The sequence below is a fragment of the Branchiostoma belcheri genome, unplaced genomic scaffold, assembly GCF_001625305.1.
Source record: "Branchiostoma belcheri isolate BF01 breed outbred unplaced genomic scaffold, Haploidv18h27 scaffold94, whole genome shotgun sequence".
Taxonomy (NCBI): Eukaryota; Metazoa; Chordata; class Leptocardii; order Amphioxiformes; family Branchiostomatidae; genus Branchiostoma; species Branchiostoma belcheri.
In genome coordinates this window covers 674,015-691,255 of record NW_017804620.1, presented here as the reverse complement: position 1 = coordinate 691,255, position 17,241 = coordinate 674,015, and the positions used below count along the sequence as shown (strand labels likewise).

The 17,241-nt window shown below is 41.9% G+C and overlaps 2 protein-coding genes across 2 annotated transcripts; both read right to left on the bottom strand.

Moving 5' to 3' along the window:
- Positions 1–9,770: 9,770 nt before the first annotated feature.
- LOC109461552 lies at positions 9,771–10,825 on the bottom strand (the record flags this gene model as incomplete). Its single annotated transcript, XM_019757930.1, has 1 exon — positions 9,771–10,825. A coding segment is annotated over one exon (453 nt), but the record flags the coding sequence as incomplete, so codon positions are not given.
- A 5,863-nt stretch (positions 10,826–16,688) lies between these two features.
- On the bottom strand, positions 16,689–17,241 carry LOC109461603. The gene has a single exon (XM_019757980.1). It carries the CDS (start codon positions 17,190–17,192, stop codon positions 16,689–16,691), a length of 504 nt encoding a protein of 167 aa, XP_019613539.1. The 5' UTR covers positions 17,193–17,241.

The following is a 17,241-nucleotide window of genomic DNA, read 5'->3' as shown; positions in this document are numbered from 1 at the left end:
AATACAGGACACACCTGGGCAGGTAAGGGTCGGACAGGTTAGCCCCAAGCAGATGTAAGGTGGAAATCTGTGATACCTCTTCTTACTGTAACTGAAAACTCAGAAAAAGTTCCCTCAAACATCTACTTGTAGATTCTGTGACAGAGTTAACAGACAATACCTGCACACACCTCAACACCTGGCCAGGTGAGAGGGTAGGACAGGTAATCTCCAAGCAGATATAAGGTGACAATTTGTGATACTTCTAGCTGTAACTGGGAAGTTTGGTAGTCAGAAAAAGTTACGATCTTTCTCCCCACATCTACTTCGAGATTCTGCGACAGAGTTATAAGAAGGTGTATGATGAAAAATTTGTGATACTTCTTCTTACTGTAGCTGAAAACTCAGAAAACAGTGTGACAGGTCGAATAAAAGATCTATGCAGCTCCAGATGTCTTACTGAGGGACGACTGCGTGTGCAAGATGTCGGTTAACCTGACGAATGAATCCCCTCTACTGTACACTGAAAATTCAGAAAAAGTTGCGATACCCTGACATAGTTAACAGACAATACCGGGTTTCTGGAAGTCAGAAAACGTTACAATCTCTCACCCAACATCTGCTTGAAAATTCTCTATATACAGTCCTCGGCTGCGCATGAGAGACATGTCTACAACGTGTGGACAGGCACATGTCCGGTCATGTGCTCGTCTTGTTGGACTTTGATCCTGTCCTATAAAAACTGTCCCTCTTTAAGGTGAGCGTTTGGGTCACGCGGATTTCACGTGAACATTCACATCTGTTGCTGAACCAAGTTTTCTTTCTTTTTTTTTTTACGTTCGCCAGGAAGTTTTGGTAGCGTTTGTTCGTATGTTTGTGTGTGTGTGTGTGTGTGCGTGTGTGTGTCTGTGTGTGTGTCTGTGTGTGTGTGTGTGCCTGTGTGTGTGTGTGTACGTGCGTGTATCTGTGTGTGTGTGTGTATGTGTATCTGTGTATGTGTGCGTGAGTCTATCTCTCTCTATCCCCCACTCTGTCTGTCTATCTGTGTCTCTCTCTCTCCCTCTCTCTTTCTCTCTCTTTCTCTTTCTCCCTCCTGTCCGTCCCTGGAGCCAACCAAAGCTGTAAAACTGTACAGTAAGTAGAGATCCCCTATCAGTCCGTTGCCATGTTGCGTCCTGACCTGCCCAAACACAGGCGCTTCCTGCTCAGACCACTTACCCGGCTTCAGCAAACTACAGGCGGGACAACGTGTAACAGGGTTATCTCCAGATCACAACATAGATGTAGGCTACATGAATCTCTGAGCAGATCTTTTGGTGAAAAAGATAGATGATATTTTTCTATTCCAACGATTTATAACAACAAATTATGACATGCCAAACCCACAGCACATGCACACTGGACACAAAGTATCTCAGTGAGCACTGAGATACTTTGTGTCCAGTGTGCTATGGGTTTGGCACCGACCCAGGCTAATGGTGACGGCACACTCAAATATTTCTAAACTTATGCTATGCCGCCACCTACGCAGAGGACAAATACAGGACAGGACAATACTCATTTTTACCTGAGTTAAGTGAGGAAAGTCGTGTTAAGTGCCTTTCCCAAGGGCACAAGATCGGCACAGGTACAAGCTTAAGGGCACAGGTAATTTGCCTCTTGAACATTTCACTGATTTTGCTCATTGACAAACAATGACGTCACAATGAACCCTCTCACAGCCCTTCTTTCCACATGAGCTCATGATGACGTCATGTAATTCTACACTGTCCAATGTGTGGGTGTTTGAATAAGAAAAAAACAGAGCTGTAGTAGTTTCGTGGGCTAGATCATGTGAAACTAAACATGATGTAAACATTATGTGAACTAACAAAAAAGTTACCTTTCCAGTGTTAAAAACTAATTTTGATAAACATTTCGTCGTAGAGACTACTGATGCAGAACGATTTACACACAGTTCTACGTTCTTGTTGTCAAAAATGCCCCGCGAAAACCCCTCACATTTCACAAACACTGCTGACATTTGGTGAACTCGGGTTCGCATTGTTCTCACAGGGAGGGAGTGTTGTGTTTAAAAACACGCCGAACAAAACCGGGACACGCCCAGAACACAGTAAGCCACGTTTGGAAGGGTTTTGTGAATGGAGATAATTTGGACTGATATTTATCAGAAACAGGACGGCCTTAGAGTTATAGACTGCAGGAAAAATGAAATGAACTATGAATGAATGAATGGATAACGGTGTACACGAAGAGTATATATAATTGTGAAAGATTGAGTCCACGTTATGTTTGACAGGCTTTTGTGAATGGGATTTGTAGTGAAGATAATTTGGACGGATATTTATCGCAAACAGGACGGCCTTATTTAGACAGCAGGAAAAATGAAATGAACTATGATGAATGAATGAATGGATGGATGGATGGATGGATAACGGTGTACACGAAGAGTATGTAAAATTGTGAAAGAATGGGTGAATGAATGAATGAGTCCACGGCAAGGACTGTGACCTTTACGTCATGACTGTAGCCTATGTAGTTCTACATTGCTATTTTGTTGGCCTTTTAAAAGTGAATGAGTCACCTGTAGCCTTTTAGTTTTAATGTAGCCTAGTTCTACATTTGCTATTTTGGTTGCTATTTTTAAGTGAATGTGTCACCTGTAGCCATTTACTGTAGCCCAGTTCTACATTGCTGTGCTATAATGTATAATATGGGCCATATTATATCCCTTTAACCCTTCTAACTTAAGCAAAATAAGATTCAAAATAAAGACTAAGATAACATTCTTCACAAGTTTGAAAATCGACCCTCATCGGGTGATAATAAAATCTCTATTTTATTCGTTCAAATTTGTACAAAAAAGCTCCTATATATTTTTTTAACATTCAGTCGCAGAAATTATCATTGAGAATCACATATATATACATACAGTCACAATTTCTGCGTTTTTCTCATAGTGCATAGCGCTTACCAATAATATACAGACTTACAACATGGTACCGTAACTTTAACAATCACACATTCATTCATCTGAAAACACATTTGTAGAGAAATATCTGCGATTTTAAAACATGTACAGTCATAAAAATGTTGGTCAACAACGTCATATTAAACAGTGGATCATACATGGTTCTCATATACATCGTTTTCAATCTTCTTTTTGTTGCATCACAAAACATGATTTGAAATACTACAAAATAGAATGCATCTGGATTCTAAAACAAGGTTCATTCCAAAATATGTTTTGGAATAACACGTTTTGGAATGCAACACTTGTTCTTATATTATGCACTAGTAGCAACTGTTCCATCATATCTGTTTTTAATAGTGTGTTTATAACTTTGTTTCTTGGATTGTTCACAAAATGTCTGAGTTTATTTAACCCCCAGCATACTGAAGTAGTTGTTTGGCTACCAGTTCTCTATTTGTTACGGGGTAGGCAGCAGGGACAAGGTTAACGCATGCACGTAGTGTCACACATAGTGGCACACTGTATTACTGACTTAGTATTACACAATGTCTACATGTAGCATAGTCGTCTTTCAATATAACTAGGTCTTCATGATTTTAGGAGAATAGGAGAAATATCCTCATTTCATTCTATTTATTCTTTCTGTAGCCCTTATAGAATCAAACTACTAACCACATGGCAACGGAATATTGTTCCACATTTCATATTTCCCAAAGTGATTGTTAACTTTTCATTCTTGTTACTTTCAGCCATGAAAATTTGTCCGCTTGCCTTTTTATCATTGTATATTTTATCATAGAACCTAAAACTATCTTTAATCTCTCAGCTTCTTTGTTTCGTTTCTGACAATTTTCAGTCTTTGTCGGATGGAGGAAAGAAGTACGAAAAAGAAATAATCCAATGTTGTGCATTATTAATTTCAAGGGCGAACTAAATTCAATGTATTGAAAGGCCCGGAAATTGGAAAAATTCTGGCATGATCTTAGTTGTTCTCGGCTCATTCACCGTCCAAATTCCTTGTTCGAAATCTTTTTACAGTAACAGTTTCTTTCCCCGTACAACCAAGCTTTGGAATTCCTTCCCTGACAAGTGTTTCCTACCAACCTACAATCTACAGGCTTTCAAATCAAACGTTCACCGCCATCTCTTGACATAGCCATGTTTCTCTCATATTTCTAGTTCAATGCCGAGAAGTGGTCGTATAGGCCTTGCATTGAACCACTCCGTTAAAAAAATGATGGTGTAAATTCAAGCCCATGCCTGTAGAATATGTATGAAAGGAACTCTGTCCACGTTCAATGCCATACATGAATAGTGCATTGTCAGAACTGTACCCGCGCCGCCATTTTGGGTCAGAGGTCAAATATCTCTGCCATAGAGGTTTGTTTACACTCGTTAAAGGAGCTTTTTGTAGAAATTCCTCTCTTCGAATTTAAAAGAAACAAATTATTTGCGTAAAGTTCTTTATCCAGAGAGTTTGTGATAGAGCAGGACGTAATAATTTCTCATTTTTGTGGGTCAAAATTTCTCTCTCTCAGTCTTCACAATACTAGTATATTAACTCGTTTCCTTCGATTTGGCATACTTTTGCAGCACCTATTTGAGAGCACCATCCTAAGTTACAATCACAACCAATCATCTAAGATACACACAATCCCAAAAGTACAACTTACAACGGAAAAAACAGACTTTATCAGAGAAAAACAATCGCGACCTTGCGAATTTTGAAGTTGCCATGTTACCTTAACAGGTGGTTGTGGGGAGGGGGGCGTGTTCGATCGAACACACAGAGGTCATCACATGATAACACAGCAGCCTTATTGCCCCAACTACAGCCTAGCCATTACACAAGTGTTTCCACCATAATAACCAAGGCCAGTCGGTAATTTTCCCTGCCAAACCCTTCAATATCAGCGGCTGTAAAGACAAGGTATTTGGGGTAATCCTTATTTTGTCCTTCCTCCCTGTTGTTGTAAAAGCGGTTCAGTAAACGGTGTTGTCTGAGGGACGTAAATCTAGATAATAAGGGCGGTAACTCTGACAGGGCTGACCCAAAACAGTCGGGCTGGCTGTAAATACTAGCCTCTGTAGCAGGCCTATAGAACTGGGGGTTTGGTGGTCTTCGGCTGTTTTCTGATTAGCCTCCGTAGCAGGTTTATAGAACTGGGGGTTTGGTGGTCTTCGGCTGTTTTCTGATTAGCCTCCGTAGCAGGTTTATAGAACTGGGGGTTTGGTGGTCTTCGGCTGTTTTCTGATTAGCCCAGTTCTAATAACGGGGGTAATTCAACCAGACAGGCTATGTTGTCTATATGCAATCAGAAAATAGCACATAAAAGCTCACAAAGACCATGAAGACCAGCGTCTTGTTTTCATAGTGGGAGCCGACAAGTCTTTCTCATAAAAGAAACATGTTCTATGTTATGTGGTAATGTTTCTTTTTGTACGGCATTAAGAAATTTGTAAAGAGTCTGTTCATATTATCTCACAGAAGAGTTTGAGGGTTCTTTAAAATGTAAATATGGCCTTTTGCTTTATTAGTGGCAGCCGAAAAGTCTCATAAAAGAAACATGTCCTATGTTATGGCGTAATATTTCTTTTCTTTTTTTGTACGACGTCAGGGAATTTGTAAAAAGTCTGCTAGTATTCTCTTAGTCAATGGAGAGTTTGAGGGTTCTTTAAAATGTAAATATGACCCCTTCTTTTCTTTGTGGCAGCCGAAAAGTCTTTCTTAATAAAACACATGTCGTAATGTCGTCATGTTTGTCACAAAAGAATCATTGTAACATGACGCGTAAAAAGACTTTTTTCTTTCTGTGGATTGTGTAAAATTTGTTTTCATCTCATGTACGTATAAATTCATAGTTTTGGATATGCCTGTTCAACTATAGATTCCGTTAGTCACTGACGAAAAGTACTGGTTGCTACTTGAAACGTCTGACAGTTTTCAAAATCTATCCAGTTGCTCGAGTAACTGTTTTGTTGTGTTGTAAAGATACTGTTCGTATTCTGTATGTCGCGGTACAGAGGTCTTTGAAATGTAAATGGCGGATATTTTCTAGGTCACACAATGTTGTGACCCGTATTTTGTTTTGTTGTGACTGTACGTTGTTGAAATGCCCCTTTTATTTAAGATGCACTTTCAATGGAAATTCTTACATAATAACATAAGACGTAACAGGACATGCAACATTCTAAAGCCAAAAACATTTTGAAAAACAAGTAAAAAGTTAGTCCTGCCAGAATAATTTGACAAGTGTTTTAGGTTTAAATTTGATATTTTCAGAAACACTAGACCATGTTTTGTTTTTCGTCTGAAATTCGAGCAGGAAAGGGCTTCTTTAGTAGCCACAAATTAACCTACTAGTAGAAATTGGCCAGATGCAAGTGAATATTTAATTTGCCAGATGAATTAACCGGTCTTAGGGCATTAGATTGGTCGCGCTAATTTCTCTGGCGAATTAGTCAACCAATTAGGGCAATTTGTAGTAATTATTCGGTCATACAAGACGATTTAGCAAAGACTTAAGATATTAAAGGGGCCTGGTGGAGACTTGAGACATGTAAAGTAGTCTTGTGGATATTTAAGAGACAAAGCAGATCTTACGATGCATATGGTAAGGCAGTGCCCAGTAGAATGTTTCCAACCTTCTGAAATGGCATTTCCTGCGTTTTTTTTTAGGATTTCAAAGAAAAAATCAGAGATAACTTTTTTCAATGACAAAATGAGCCGTTTTCCTACGATTACAGCCTCACTGGTGACACGAATCAGTCCATCTTTTATAGAAAAATCTTGGACCTTTCGATGAAAACTGGACCAAAAAGTGGACCTTTGAATCTTGGGGGAGGGGGGCGTCCGAACCCCCCTGGCTACGGGCATGCAATCATTCTTATATTTGCCTAAATTTTATTGCTTCCATTTGGCAAATTTTTACTCTTTTCAGGCGCGCTTCTGAAGCCTGGTAGAGGCTACAGGACACGCAAATTGGATCTTCACTCTGGCCGGATCTTCTCTGGTGTACTATCCCCTTAAAAATTATTTCGGCCAATTTCTACTATTTTTCCAGCGATCCGCGGTGCCTGGTAGAGGCTAGGACCTGCTTGGAGATTATCCTCTCTCCCTCCCCACCACTGCTCTGTTTTTTCTGTGCTATGAAAGGCTCCATTGTGCCCGGCTGTGTGCAGCAAGGTTACCTCCTCATGGCTGACCGAGTTACAACAATCACACCTACACCGTTCCCACCGGCCTAGCCTCTCAGCTTACCGCGAATACTAGCCTCTACCAGGCACCTACTCTCCAAGCAGAGGTTGTGGGGGAATGATCGTTACATTTTTATATATGGCCGTTTTTTGTCCTGACCCCCACCAACCCGTCGGTGGCTGGCAACCTTCTCTGGCTAATGGATACTGCCTGCCCAATTTGATACTGTCTTTTTGCCACCGAAAGGGATCTGCTTGGTGATTATCAGGCACCGCGGATCGCTGGGAAAATAGTACACATTGGATAGTATAAAGGGATAGTATACCAGAGAAGATCCTGCATGCAAACATACCAGTATACCAGAGATACTTCTATGGCTCGGGATCTTTTCTGAAATTGGCCTTTATTTCGGCCAATTTCTACTAGTTTTTCCAGCGATCCGCGGTGCCTGGTAGAGGCTATGCTAAGACCACCAAACCCCCAGTTCTATAAGCCTGCTACAGAGGCTATGAGTAGGCTACTGTACCTTGGATAAGACTGACTTTTCTCTTATCTAATCAGTAGATCTGGGCGTAATTAGCAACCTAAACAAACCGACCTGTCTTGTTTTGATCTGTAGAATTAAATTTCTGCTGCAGGATATTTTTTATTGTTGTTTTTGTTATCTAAAAAATGCTTCGTAAACATGGCTGGTTTTTTGAGTACGTGAACCGGATACATAAGTACTACTAGTAGGTAGGCACTCTCATATACAGGTGTTTGTGTACTAAAGTTTGCATGCGGGCACTTCAAAAGAAAGAACCCCCCTACAAAATAATCTAGAACCCCACAGTTTCACAGATTGTACCTCTCTGAATGTCATACACAGTATTAGATAAGTTTAGCCTCTACCAAGCTTCCAAAGTTGCTAGAAAAAGAGTAGAAATTTGCCAAATATACTGAGTAGTACGCCAGGTGAGTTAGCTAGCCAGGGGAGTACAATTTTTCTTTTTACATTCCAACATGTAATCACCAGACTTGGTGACGGCACACTCAAGTTTTTTCAAGTTACATTAATGCCGCCACCAACACAGGGGACAATACAATACTCATTTTCACCTGAGCGAAGTGAGGAAAGTCGTGTAAAGTGCCTTTCCCAAGGGCACAAGATCGGTGGCATGTCAGGACTCGAGTACAATTTCCTTCTTAGGTCTACTATATTTTGTCTATCAACTAGGAGAGCGTGGTAGAGGCTAGATCCAAAAGTTTACAGATAGCTCAAATGTTGTCCCCAATATGGTTGTGTTGTTTTTTAGATGGCTCGAATGCCGCCCTCCAATACAGACTGTGCTTCGCAAATACTCTAACCGTAAACACATAACAACATGTCTAGCCTGGTCTCCAAGCAGAGGTTTGGGTTTTGGGTTATTTTTGGCATGTTTTTAGGCTTTTTATCTGAGTTTCATTTTTGCACTGGTCTCTTTTTTTGGGTCTGCGTACAAAAAGATACCTGTGCAAAACCGACACCCCGATAAAAAAGCCTAAAAACACACCAAAAAAATAAGCAAGAACCCAAACCTCTGCTTGTAGAGTAAATTTAGTTGACCACTCTCTATTAGCTCAGTAACTAGAACACTTTGTACAGCCTAGTATAGTATCCTTGTATGTTCCTTATGTATGTATGTCTAAGTCAAGTAGTGTATCTTTTGTCTCCACTTTTCTACATAATTTGTTATGTGTCTGTCAAGTCTTGACCTGTACCTAGCCCGTCGAGCCATGAATGTACGTATACAATAAAGGTATTTCATATTTCATATTTCAATGTAACATGTCTATCCTACCGTATTGAAGCGGTGAGACAGGGACGGGTTGGTGGACCGTGACAGGCAGTTCCAATGTTCTTGTTTCACACATTGTTCATTGTGGTCTGTGTAGGTCTTCTCTTGTTCTTGGTCACGGCTGTCTTCAAGAAACGTTTGCACTCCGTGTTAAGTTCAAAGACGATCGTTTTTCCTAATCTTCAAGACGCTGGCTGTGTAGGTTTGAGGAAAGTGTCACGTCTAAGAAGTCGACTAAGAAAGGTATAAGGTTTGTCGATGAAGGTTAGACATCCAGGTAATACGATACGCCAAAAGGCAGCATCGTATTATCCCTCAGTATGGACTCTCAGTCACTGACGAAAGCTAGTGGATACTAGCTGAAACGTCTGACCGTTTCCAAAATCATATCCAGTTGCTTGAGTGACTGTTTTTTTTGGCGTAAGGAAGGCAAGGGTTTGTTTCCAAGGTTCTGTGAGGTTTAGTTGTCCTTTTGTGGAGCCCTGGCGAGTATGAGTTGTTGACTTGACTGTAAAGTTTTGCGGTGAACGCGAGCAAAGTGTTTGATGATGTAACTGTCAGGTAAGGCGTCGAAGAAGGCAAGAAAAAGTTCCAATGTTCCTTCGCCGTATTGTAGACGCCTAAGACATTGTTTAGTGAGTCTTCAAGTTATTGAGACCTGCTCTTGACACTCAATGTCTAGCCTAACTTAACAACAGACAACTTTAAAATTAAACAGCAACAATTTTTTTAAACGTAGACGATCTCCAAAACAAAAGTTGCATGAATCGACAACATTATACAGAATAATTTTTACATCCGTGCGTGTAGTAATGACAACAACACTGATCCACCTTTGGCCTAATTGTAGGGCGGCTCCATTTTGCATCAGACGCTTTTAAAGTGATTATAAAAGACGCGGAACAACAAAAAAGGGCCCACGGATTCAAGATGGCGGCTGAACTTTAAACAAGCCCCTCTGCGGCTCAAAATCTTCTTAGCGCACATGAATAGCAACAATAGCCTTATGTAAACCGTTCTTGTGATGTCTTTTTGCCAAGGAGCGTCTTTATTCCCCCAAGTGGTTTTAAGTTTAAAGAAGTTCCGTGTTGTCTTTTCCATCGCGTTGTTGCCTTAGGCTATTTCAAATCATGCATAGTCTGTAAGCATGTAGATATTTTGATAACCGGTTGTCATTTTCACAGTCACAGTTTTTTCTTAAAGCTTTTTTTTTCATCTGTACAGGATTCTTTGATCATCAAGACATTGAAATTGGTTCAAAGTTGTCTCTAGTGTCCTCCAAATTTTTCTCTCGCACACATGTTGTCACAAGCGCACATTTACAATCACTTGAGTCCTTATTTACATCAGCTGTAGACAGGATAGAAGCAAATTTGTTCTATGGTGTATGTACATTATTAGGCTTCATAAGTCCGTCTCTAGTGGTTTGGGCGGGCCGTGGTACAGCTCAGGCCGGTCAGAGACAGTTCCACGTTGTTTTCTTTTCTCTTTAAACCTACCGGAGTGGGAGACACTGAGATGGTTTCTCCACGGGCTGGATTGCTGAGACCTCGATAACTCGCTGTTGGAACTTTCAGCAAGCTTCGGGTTACACTTGGAGCGAACCTGGGCGCTTTTAGACGTCTGGGCGCTGATTTTTCTGGCGTTCCCGTTCGGGACCTCGTCTGGTTTTCTGTTTTCTGCGTCGGAATCCTCCTTGTAAGGTGGCTGCTGCCCTGGACCAGCCCCGCCGCGAGAGTCTTTCCGATCTTTGGAGTCGCCGCGAGATTTTCTCCCCAGAAGTCTGTTCCACCATTTTCTGGCCCGGTGATCCATGGTTCGAATCCCACCACCTGGCTGTGCCACACCGTGGGAAAGGTTTTACCTCACACACAAACGCTGGCTACACACAACAGCAGGGCACTTAAGTCAGATCCCTGTTCAACCGGTTTGGTGGGTGGGTGAGTAAGTCCCGGGGTGTGTGTGTGTTAGTAGCGGTGTCAGCACTCCACTGTACAAGCAAGTCTCAGTACGTCCCTGTGAGAGAGTCAATAAAAAAAAAGACGAAATGTTAGATCGTGACGACACGTAATGTTTGATACGAGAGCAAAGGTGGTTGACGACGCACGTACGTACATAGCCTCCGTAGCAGGCTTATAGAACTGGGGGTTTGGTGGTCTTCGGCTGTTTTCTGATTAGCCTCCGTAGCAGGCTTATAGAACTGGGGGTTTGGTGGTCTTCGGCTGTTTTCTGATTAGCCTCCGTAGCAGGCTTATAGAACTGGGGGTTTGGTGGTCTTCGGCTGTTTTCTGATTAGCCTCCGTAGCAGACTTATAGAACTGGGTGTTTGGTGGTCTTCGGCTGTTTTCTGATTAGCCCAGTTCTAGCAAAAAAACAGGGGGTAATTCAACCAGGCCGGCTATGTTGTCTATATGCAATCAGAAAATAGCACTTAAAAGCTCCCAAAGACCCTGAAAACCCCCAGTTTTTGGCATGCTATGGAGGCTAGCACGTACGTACCTACGGTCGCGGGTTCGATCCCCGTCCCCTTATACGTGACGCTATAGTTATTTGCCCCATAGTTGAACCACTGACTGCGTGTATGTGAAGGAATCCATGCAACAAGAGCAAATCCGCGAACAAATAGTGAACCAAGCCAACCTTAAACAAAGAAGACTCTTTCCTCCAAACAGTATCTTATACATGCGTCCTACATCTTGAGACTTAAAACAACTCCCAACCTTACCTTAAGGGGAAATATCTCAAGTTTTGCGTCTTGGAATCCTGTTTTTGGTAGGTTTTAGTAGACTGTGTGCTCACCTGCTTGCTCGACAAACACGCACACAGAAAACCTAGTGAGGTAAATTGAGAACACCACTGAACAACAGAGCCCACTTACTTCACTCAGTCGGCATGTTCGTGCCCGCGAAACACAATCCCCAGTCTGCTGGTAGTCTTACTCCAGTCCTCCCACCGTCTTCTTAAGGTCGCACGACACTCTTACGACGCTTCACGACGTCTTGAGAGTGAGAGTGATCGTCCTCAGTTGTGATTAAGACGGGATAATTGTCGGGAACGTTCCCAGATCAAACGGCAGAACAGAGGAGCTTGGCGCGACTCAGTGTGCTTAAGTACACAGTGAGTTACCTGTCCCGGGTACAGCGGGGCACGGCGCAAAACTTCAGTGTCCGTCTGTAAACGTGTAGGTTTTAAAACAGCCGTTTCGGCTGAAGTATGAAAACATTTGTGGTGTCTGGCTTATGTTTCTAGTGTTGATGTTCTTGTCGTGTTCTTAAAAATTCTGTTTAAAGGCATTTTAGAGCAGCAAAACTGGAAATATTCTTAATAAGGCAATCTGTATGATATTGACACATACTGCTTCACATCAGCACACCTCAATCAGTATTTGATACAGTATGCGTAAACAAGCCCCAAAGACGAGTCCTTTATTTTACGGGTAGTACCCTAGAAATCAGCCCAGGGCCCTTCCAGTAACTATTTTCCGTCAGACTTTTGGGGATTTTTGCTCCACGACGGTCCATATACATTGGGATAGTGTGATTTCAACTCAGCATGTAGGTAAATGACTAGAATATTGCCTTTGAAAAATCGTGTTTCCAAGCCCTAAAACTGTATTGGATGCCTAGCTGTAACGAGTGCGGTGTGAATCGTGATTTTGAGTCGCTCCCTGCGAACCCTTGACACAGTAGAGGGCAGATCAGAAGAAGGACAAAGAAAAGAATGACGTCACGGCCAATCACAGGGCGCCGGGGGGAGGGGCGAACTTTCTGGGGTGAAAGTTCAGATCACTTTCACACAGGAAACAAACAAGGTTTTTTGTTTACAAAACGCACGTAAAAATAAACAAACAAAAACAACAAAAAAACAGCCAAAAAAAAATGTTCTACCCCCGCCATTTTGCAGACGACATTTTGCCTACACTGACAGGTAGCCTTTTCGCGCGCTCGGGTGACGCCATCGCCGTTGCCATGGGAACGGTAACCCGATGCGGCCCCCTTGAATGCACCTTTGTGCTGTGACATTGCGGAAGTCGCGGCCAACCTCTTAAATATGCACGAGACGAGACGAGAATTTTCTCTTTTCAGTCTGAAACTATGCGGGCAGACACAGGGGCTAGTCTAGCCTCTATCAGGCTTCGGGAGCGGCTGGAAAGAGTAGAAATTCTGTATCTGTATAGCCGGTATAACCGCCCTTCGGCGTAACACGCCAGCTTCGCAGGCACGCGGCGCGGCGGCAGCTGGTTGCATTACACCGAACGACTTGTTATACCTAATCCTTGAACATTTAACTCTAGACATTGTTTAAAGCTATCTATTGACAATGCCCCTACTGTACTTGGTGGCAGGGAGTTCCACTCTGCGATATAGTCTAGGAAAAAAATGATTTTTTTAACACCTCAATTCTTGGTTGATAACTCTGGTACTTGAAGGCATGGCTATTTCTTGTTCTTTTCTGGGTTGGTATTAGGTTGGACAAATATTGGACAATAGAGAGATAACATGCCAGGGAAGTTGGTCCGCTAGAGTGCGGCAAACTGTACTCTCTAACGGACCAACTCCCCTGGCATGTTATCTCTCTATCTGCCCAGTTTCTACTCTTTCCAGACGCCTCCCGAAGCCTGGTAGAGGCTAGTACTAATGTGAAACGTTTTAAACGGCGAGGACTTTGAACTATGTCTGGTATGTTTAAAGTTACTGGTACGGACAATGTTGCTCTTTCTTTTAGAGTATGTGCTTTTAAAAACAGCACAATAGAGAGAAAAGAATGTCAACACTTAGGCTTGGTATTTCTAGAATTCTACTCACAACTGCACTTCAACCCCGAATTAGAATAGACCGTTCCAGATCGAACGCATCGAACCCCCGTTCGAAATAGAACATGTCGAACGCATCGAACCCCCTGTTCGAAATAGAACACGTCGGGGGTTCGATGTGTTCGATCTGGAACGGTCCATTACTTGGTTGTAGGGTAGAGTTTATTTCACAACTGTGGTTATTAATTTGTTAATAACATTAATAACGGGATATAGAAAAACGTGAGAGTTATAGGTCATAATTTTTACTATTATTATTAACTTCATTAAACGAAACTGAAGGTAACAGAAAAAGTATAGACTCAGAATGTATTATATCTGGGTACATGTTTGTTTACACACGACAGTGCACTGCAGTTCATGTTGTGAACGACAGGAGGCGTGACTTCACGAACCAGACTGAAAGTACATCTAGGATGTTACCTGTATTTTGGGTTAGATGTTGATTTGCAAAACAAGTCAAAGTAAATATATCACTCAATGATGATCAGTCAATCAATGATCAATAAATCAATTTAATCAATGAAGCAAAGTGACCAAGTCACAGTAAACACAAGTTTGAATCTGCAAAACCAGCAAATAATCATGCAAAAATCACTGGTCACTGAAAAGTTGGAAACAGACGTTTTTGATAAATACCCAAGGCAGTATATTTTTAGAAAAGATAAATTTTTGCTTCTTACTTAGCTTCTGATATGTCTGTACTCTTAGATTTTTATACATTTGTAAAGTTATTAAAATATTTTGAGTATAAATTTTAACTTTCCAAATTTAAGGTGACCAGTGTGAAATGATAAGCGGAATCTTAAGTGTACATATGTCTTATTTTCACTGATAAAAACCTTAAGTTCATCCTTAAGTGTTCAAAACTACTTGAGTTAAAATCCGTGCGGAAAAATGGCTACTTCACATTATCGGGATGGACCAGAAAGGAGTTTTTAGATCGACGGAGGTTTTGAAAAACAAGAATGTGTTCCTTGAGACTTTTGAGGAAAGATCTAGACACGGGCTATAAGATATAGATTTACAGAAAAAAATAAATATTTTGCCAGTGGTTTTGACCTGGGAATATTTTGTAAGTGGGTGGAATGTTTAAGGAACAGAATTGAGGATGTGGAATATATTTTCTTGGTGACGTTTTTGGGGAAAATACAAGAATTGGCCTATGTATGAGACAGATATACAGGGGAACATTTTGTGTTTTAACGCCCAAAAAAATTACAGCAAGTTCTTCAGAAATAGAGAAGCATTTTTACAAATAAGACGTCGGTGAAAAAAGTACAACCATTGTCATCAAAAGCAGGCAGAGAGAGAAAAATATTTACATATGTCAGCCTGCAGCAATATTTCTACAAACCCCCTACCTTTCAATTGCCCTCATTTACAGTACCAGCAGCCCGTACGAAAAGATTGAAAAACTCTTTCTTACACAGGGCAATATGCCTGTACAATAAGTCTTCACGGTAAGACCCTTAGGACTCTCTGGACTTTACTTTAGTGCCCATGTGAGGCTTTTTGTAATGGTTTTGTTCGTGTGTTTGTATATGTATTGCAATGTTAATTTGCATTTGCCAGACAAGTAACAGTAAAAAAAGTCAGTGTTATTCAGCATGTTTTTGTACAGGCTGCGAGGCTGTTTTTTATGAATAAACTGTTGAAAAACTGTTATGGCCCTTTCTGATCCATCCCTTAAAAGTACGCGAGCTCAAATTGTGCTGCAAATTGCTATAACAAAAACAAACATGACGAAAATCTCCTTTGACAGAATGTCATTAATATTAACATCACAATCTTCAAATCACATAAAATTAATAGAGTAAAAATCATGCTTTCTTTCATCTTAATCAATGAAATGTACAAAATTGCTGTCTACTGCCTTAAGTCCATTTAGCAAATTGCAAAAGGCCATATTTGGTATTTAGAAATCTCTTGACCCCAGAGGGTCACTGCTGTCGCCATGGCAACGCAGACGACATTCCATCCATCCGTCGCCATGTTTTAAAGATGGCGTCTCACATTTGATCAGCTGCAAGCCACCCTCTGTTCAACTTCTCTTTTCAGAGCCCTCTACATCATATTAACAATGATACATCGAATTCCCGAATTGTAGATCAAGCTCGAAAACAATGCTGAGCCATTGTAAGAAAGACTACTCAAGAGTCTCTCAAAAAAGGTCAACCAAGGACATTATACAGGGTCAACAATGTCCTTCATCACGTCATGACCGAACAATCGAACGTCTGTTCTCGTTACCAACTCTCGCGAGATCTTCTGCTGAACCAGGTGCAACACGGGGTTCGAAATCAGCATTCTATCACTTTGTTTTTCTGTGATCACAAAATCTTCTCGATTTTACACAAAAGAAACAACTTTGAAGTCACAAGTCTATTTTTCCCAGCGCGAGCGAGAGAAGTCAATCCAACAGGTGGTCCCAAAACCCTAATCTCCAAGCAGATCCTAGGGTGACAAAAGACAGCATCAAATTGGCCAGGCAGTATCCATTCGCCAGAGAGGGTCCATACCCCATCATTGGGTAGAGATTACCAAAACCCTACTGCTTATTTTCCTGCACTCAATCTACCAACCCCCACCTAGCCTCTACCAGGCTTCAGAGGCGGCTGAAAAGAGTAGAAATTGGCCAAATAGAGAGATAACATGCCAGGGGAGTTGGTCTACTAGGTAGTACAGTTTGCCACCTCCCGAAGCCTGGTAGAGGCTACTCCCAACCACCAGGCTTCAGAGGCGGCTAGAAAGAGTAGAAATCGGCCAAATAGACAAATAACATTGCATTGCATTTGGTCCTCTACATTTTGCCACCTCCCAAAGCCTGGTAAAGGCTACTGCCCACCACCAACTATTAAACATCTCAATCCCAAACAAACGAAACTTCACACAAGTCTCGCCGTGTCACAAGTCAGTCACCAGCGGCGCAGGTTTGCCCTCCCTCCTTGGCGACCTCTCCATCCTCGGCGACCCTCTGTCTTGTCTTTCGGAAGGATCCGTGAAGAAGTCGGGTCTATCGAACACGCCCATACGGTACTTATGCTCCTTGAAACGTCCCGAGTTCGAAATCCCGACGTTCCTCCGAAAGGGGCAACTGTCGGACTTTCTGATGATCTTGTTGGAGCTGTCTGCGAGGTGAGGATTGACCTTTGACTTGATCCGGGCCTGCATGGTCCGGCTCACGTCCTTGTTGTTCGTCGGGCTGACCTTCATCTGAAGGTCATGACCTTCAACTTCAAGGTTATCGAAGGAGCCGTTGCTGCGACGTTTGCCGCCATCTTGGACGTCGTCTTGTGCAGCGTCTTCGCCTTCTGTTTCAGGAGGAGCGCCCGAAGAGAACGCCTTCTTGTATTGCTTCTTCGACTTCGACTTTCCCCAGAGGTTCCCCCACCACTTGGAGGAGTTCATCTTGCGTCTTCAAGACGTTGTTGAAATGTAGCAAATATGTTCTTGCGTG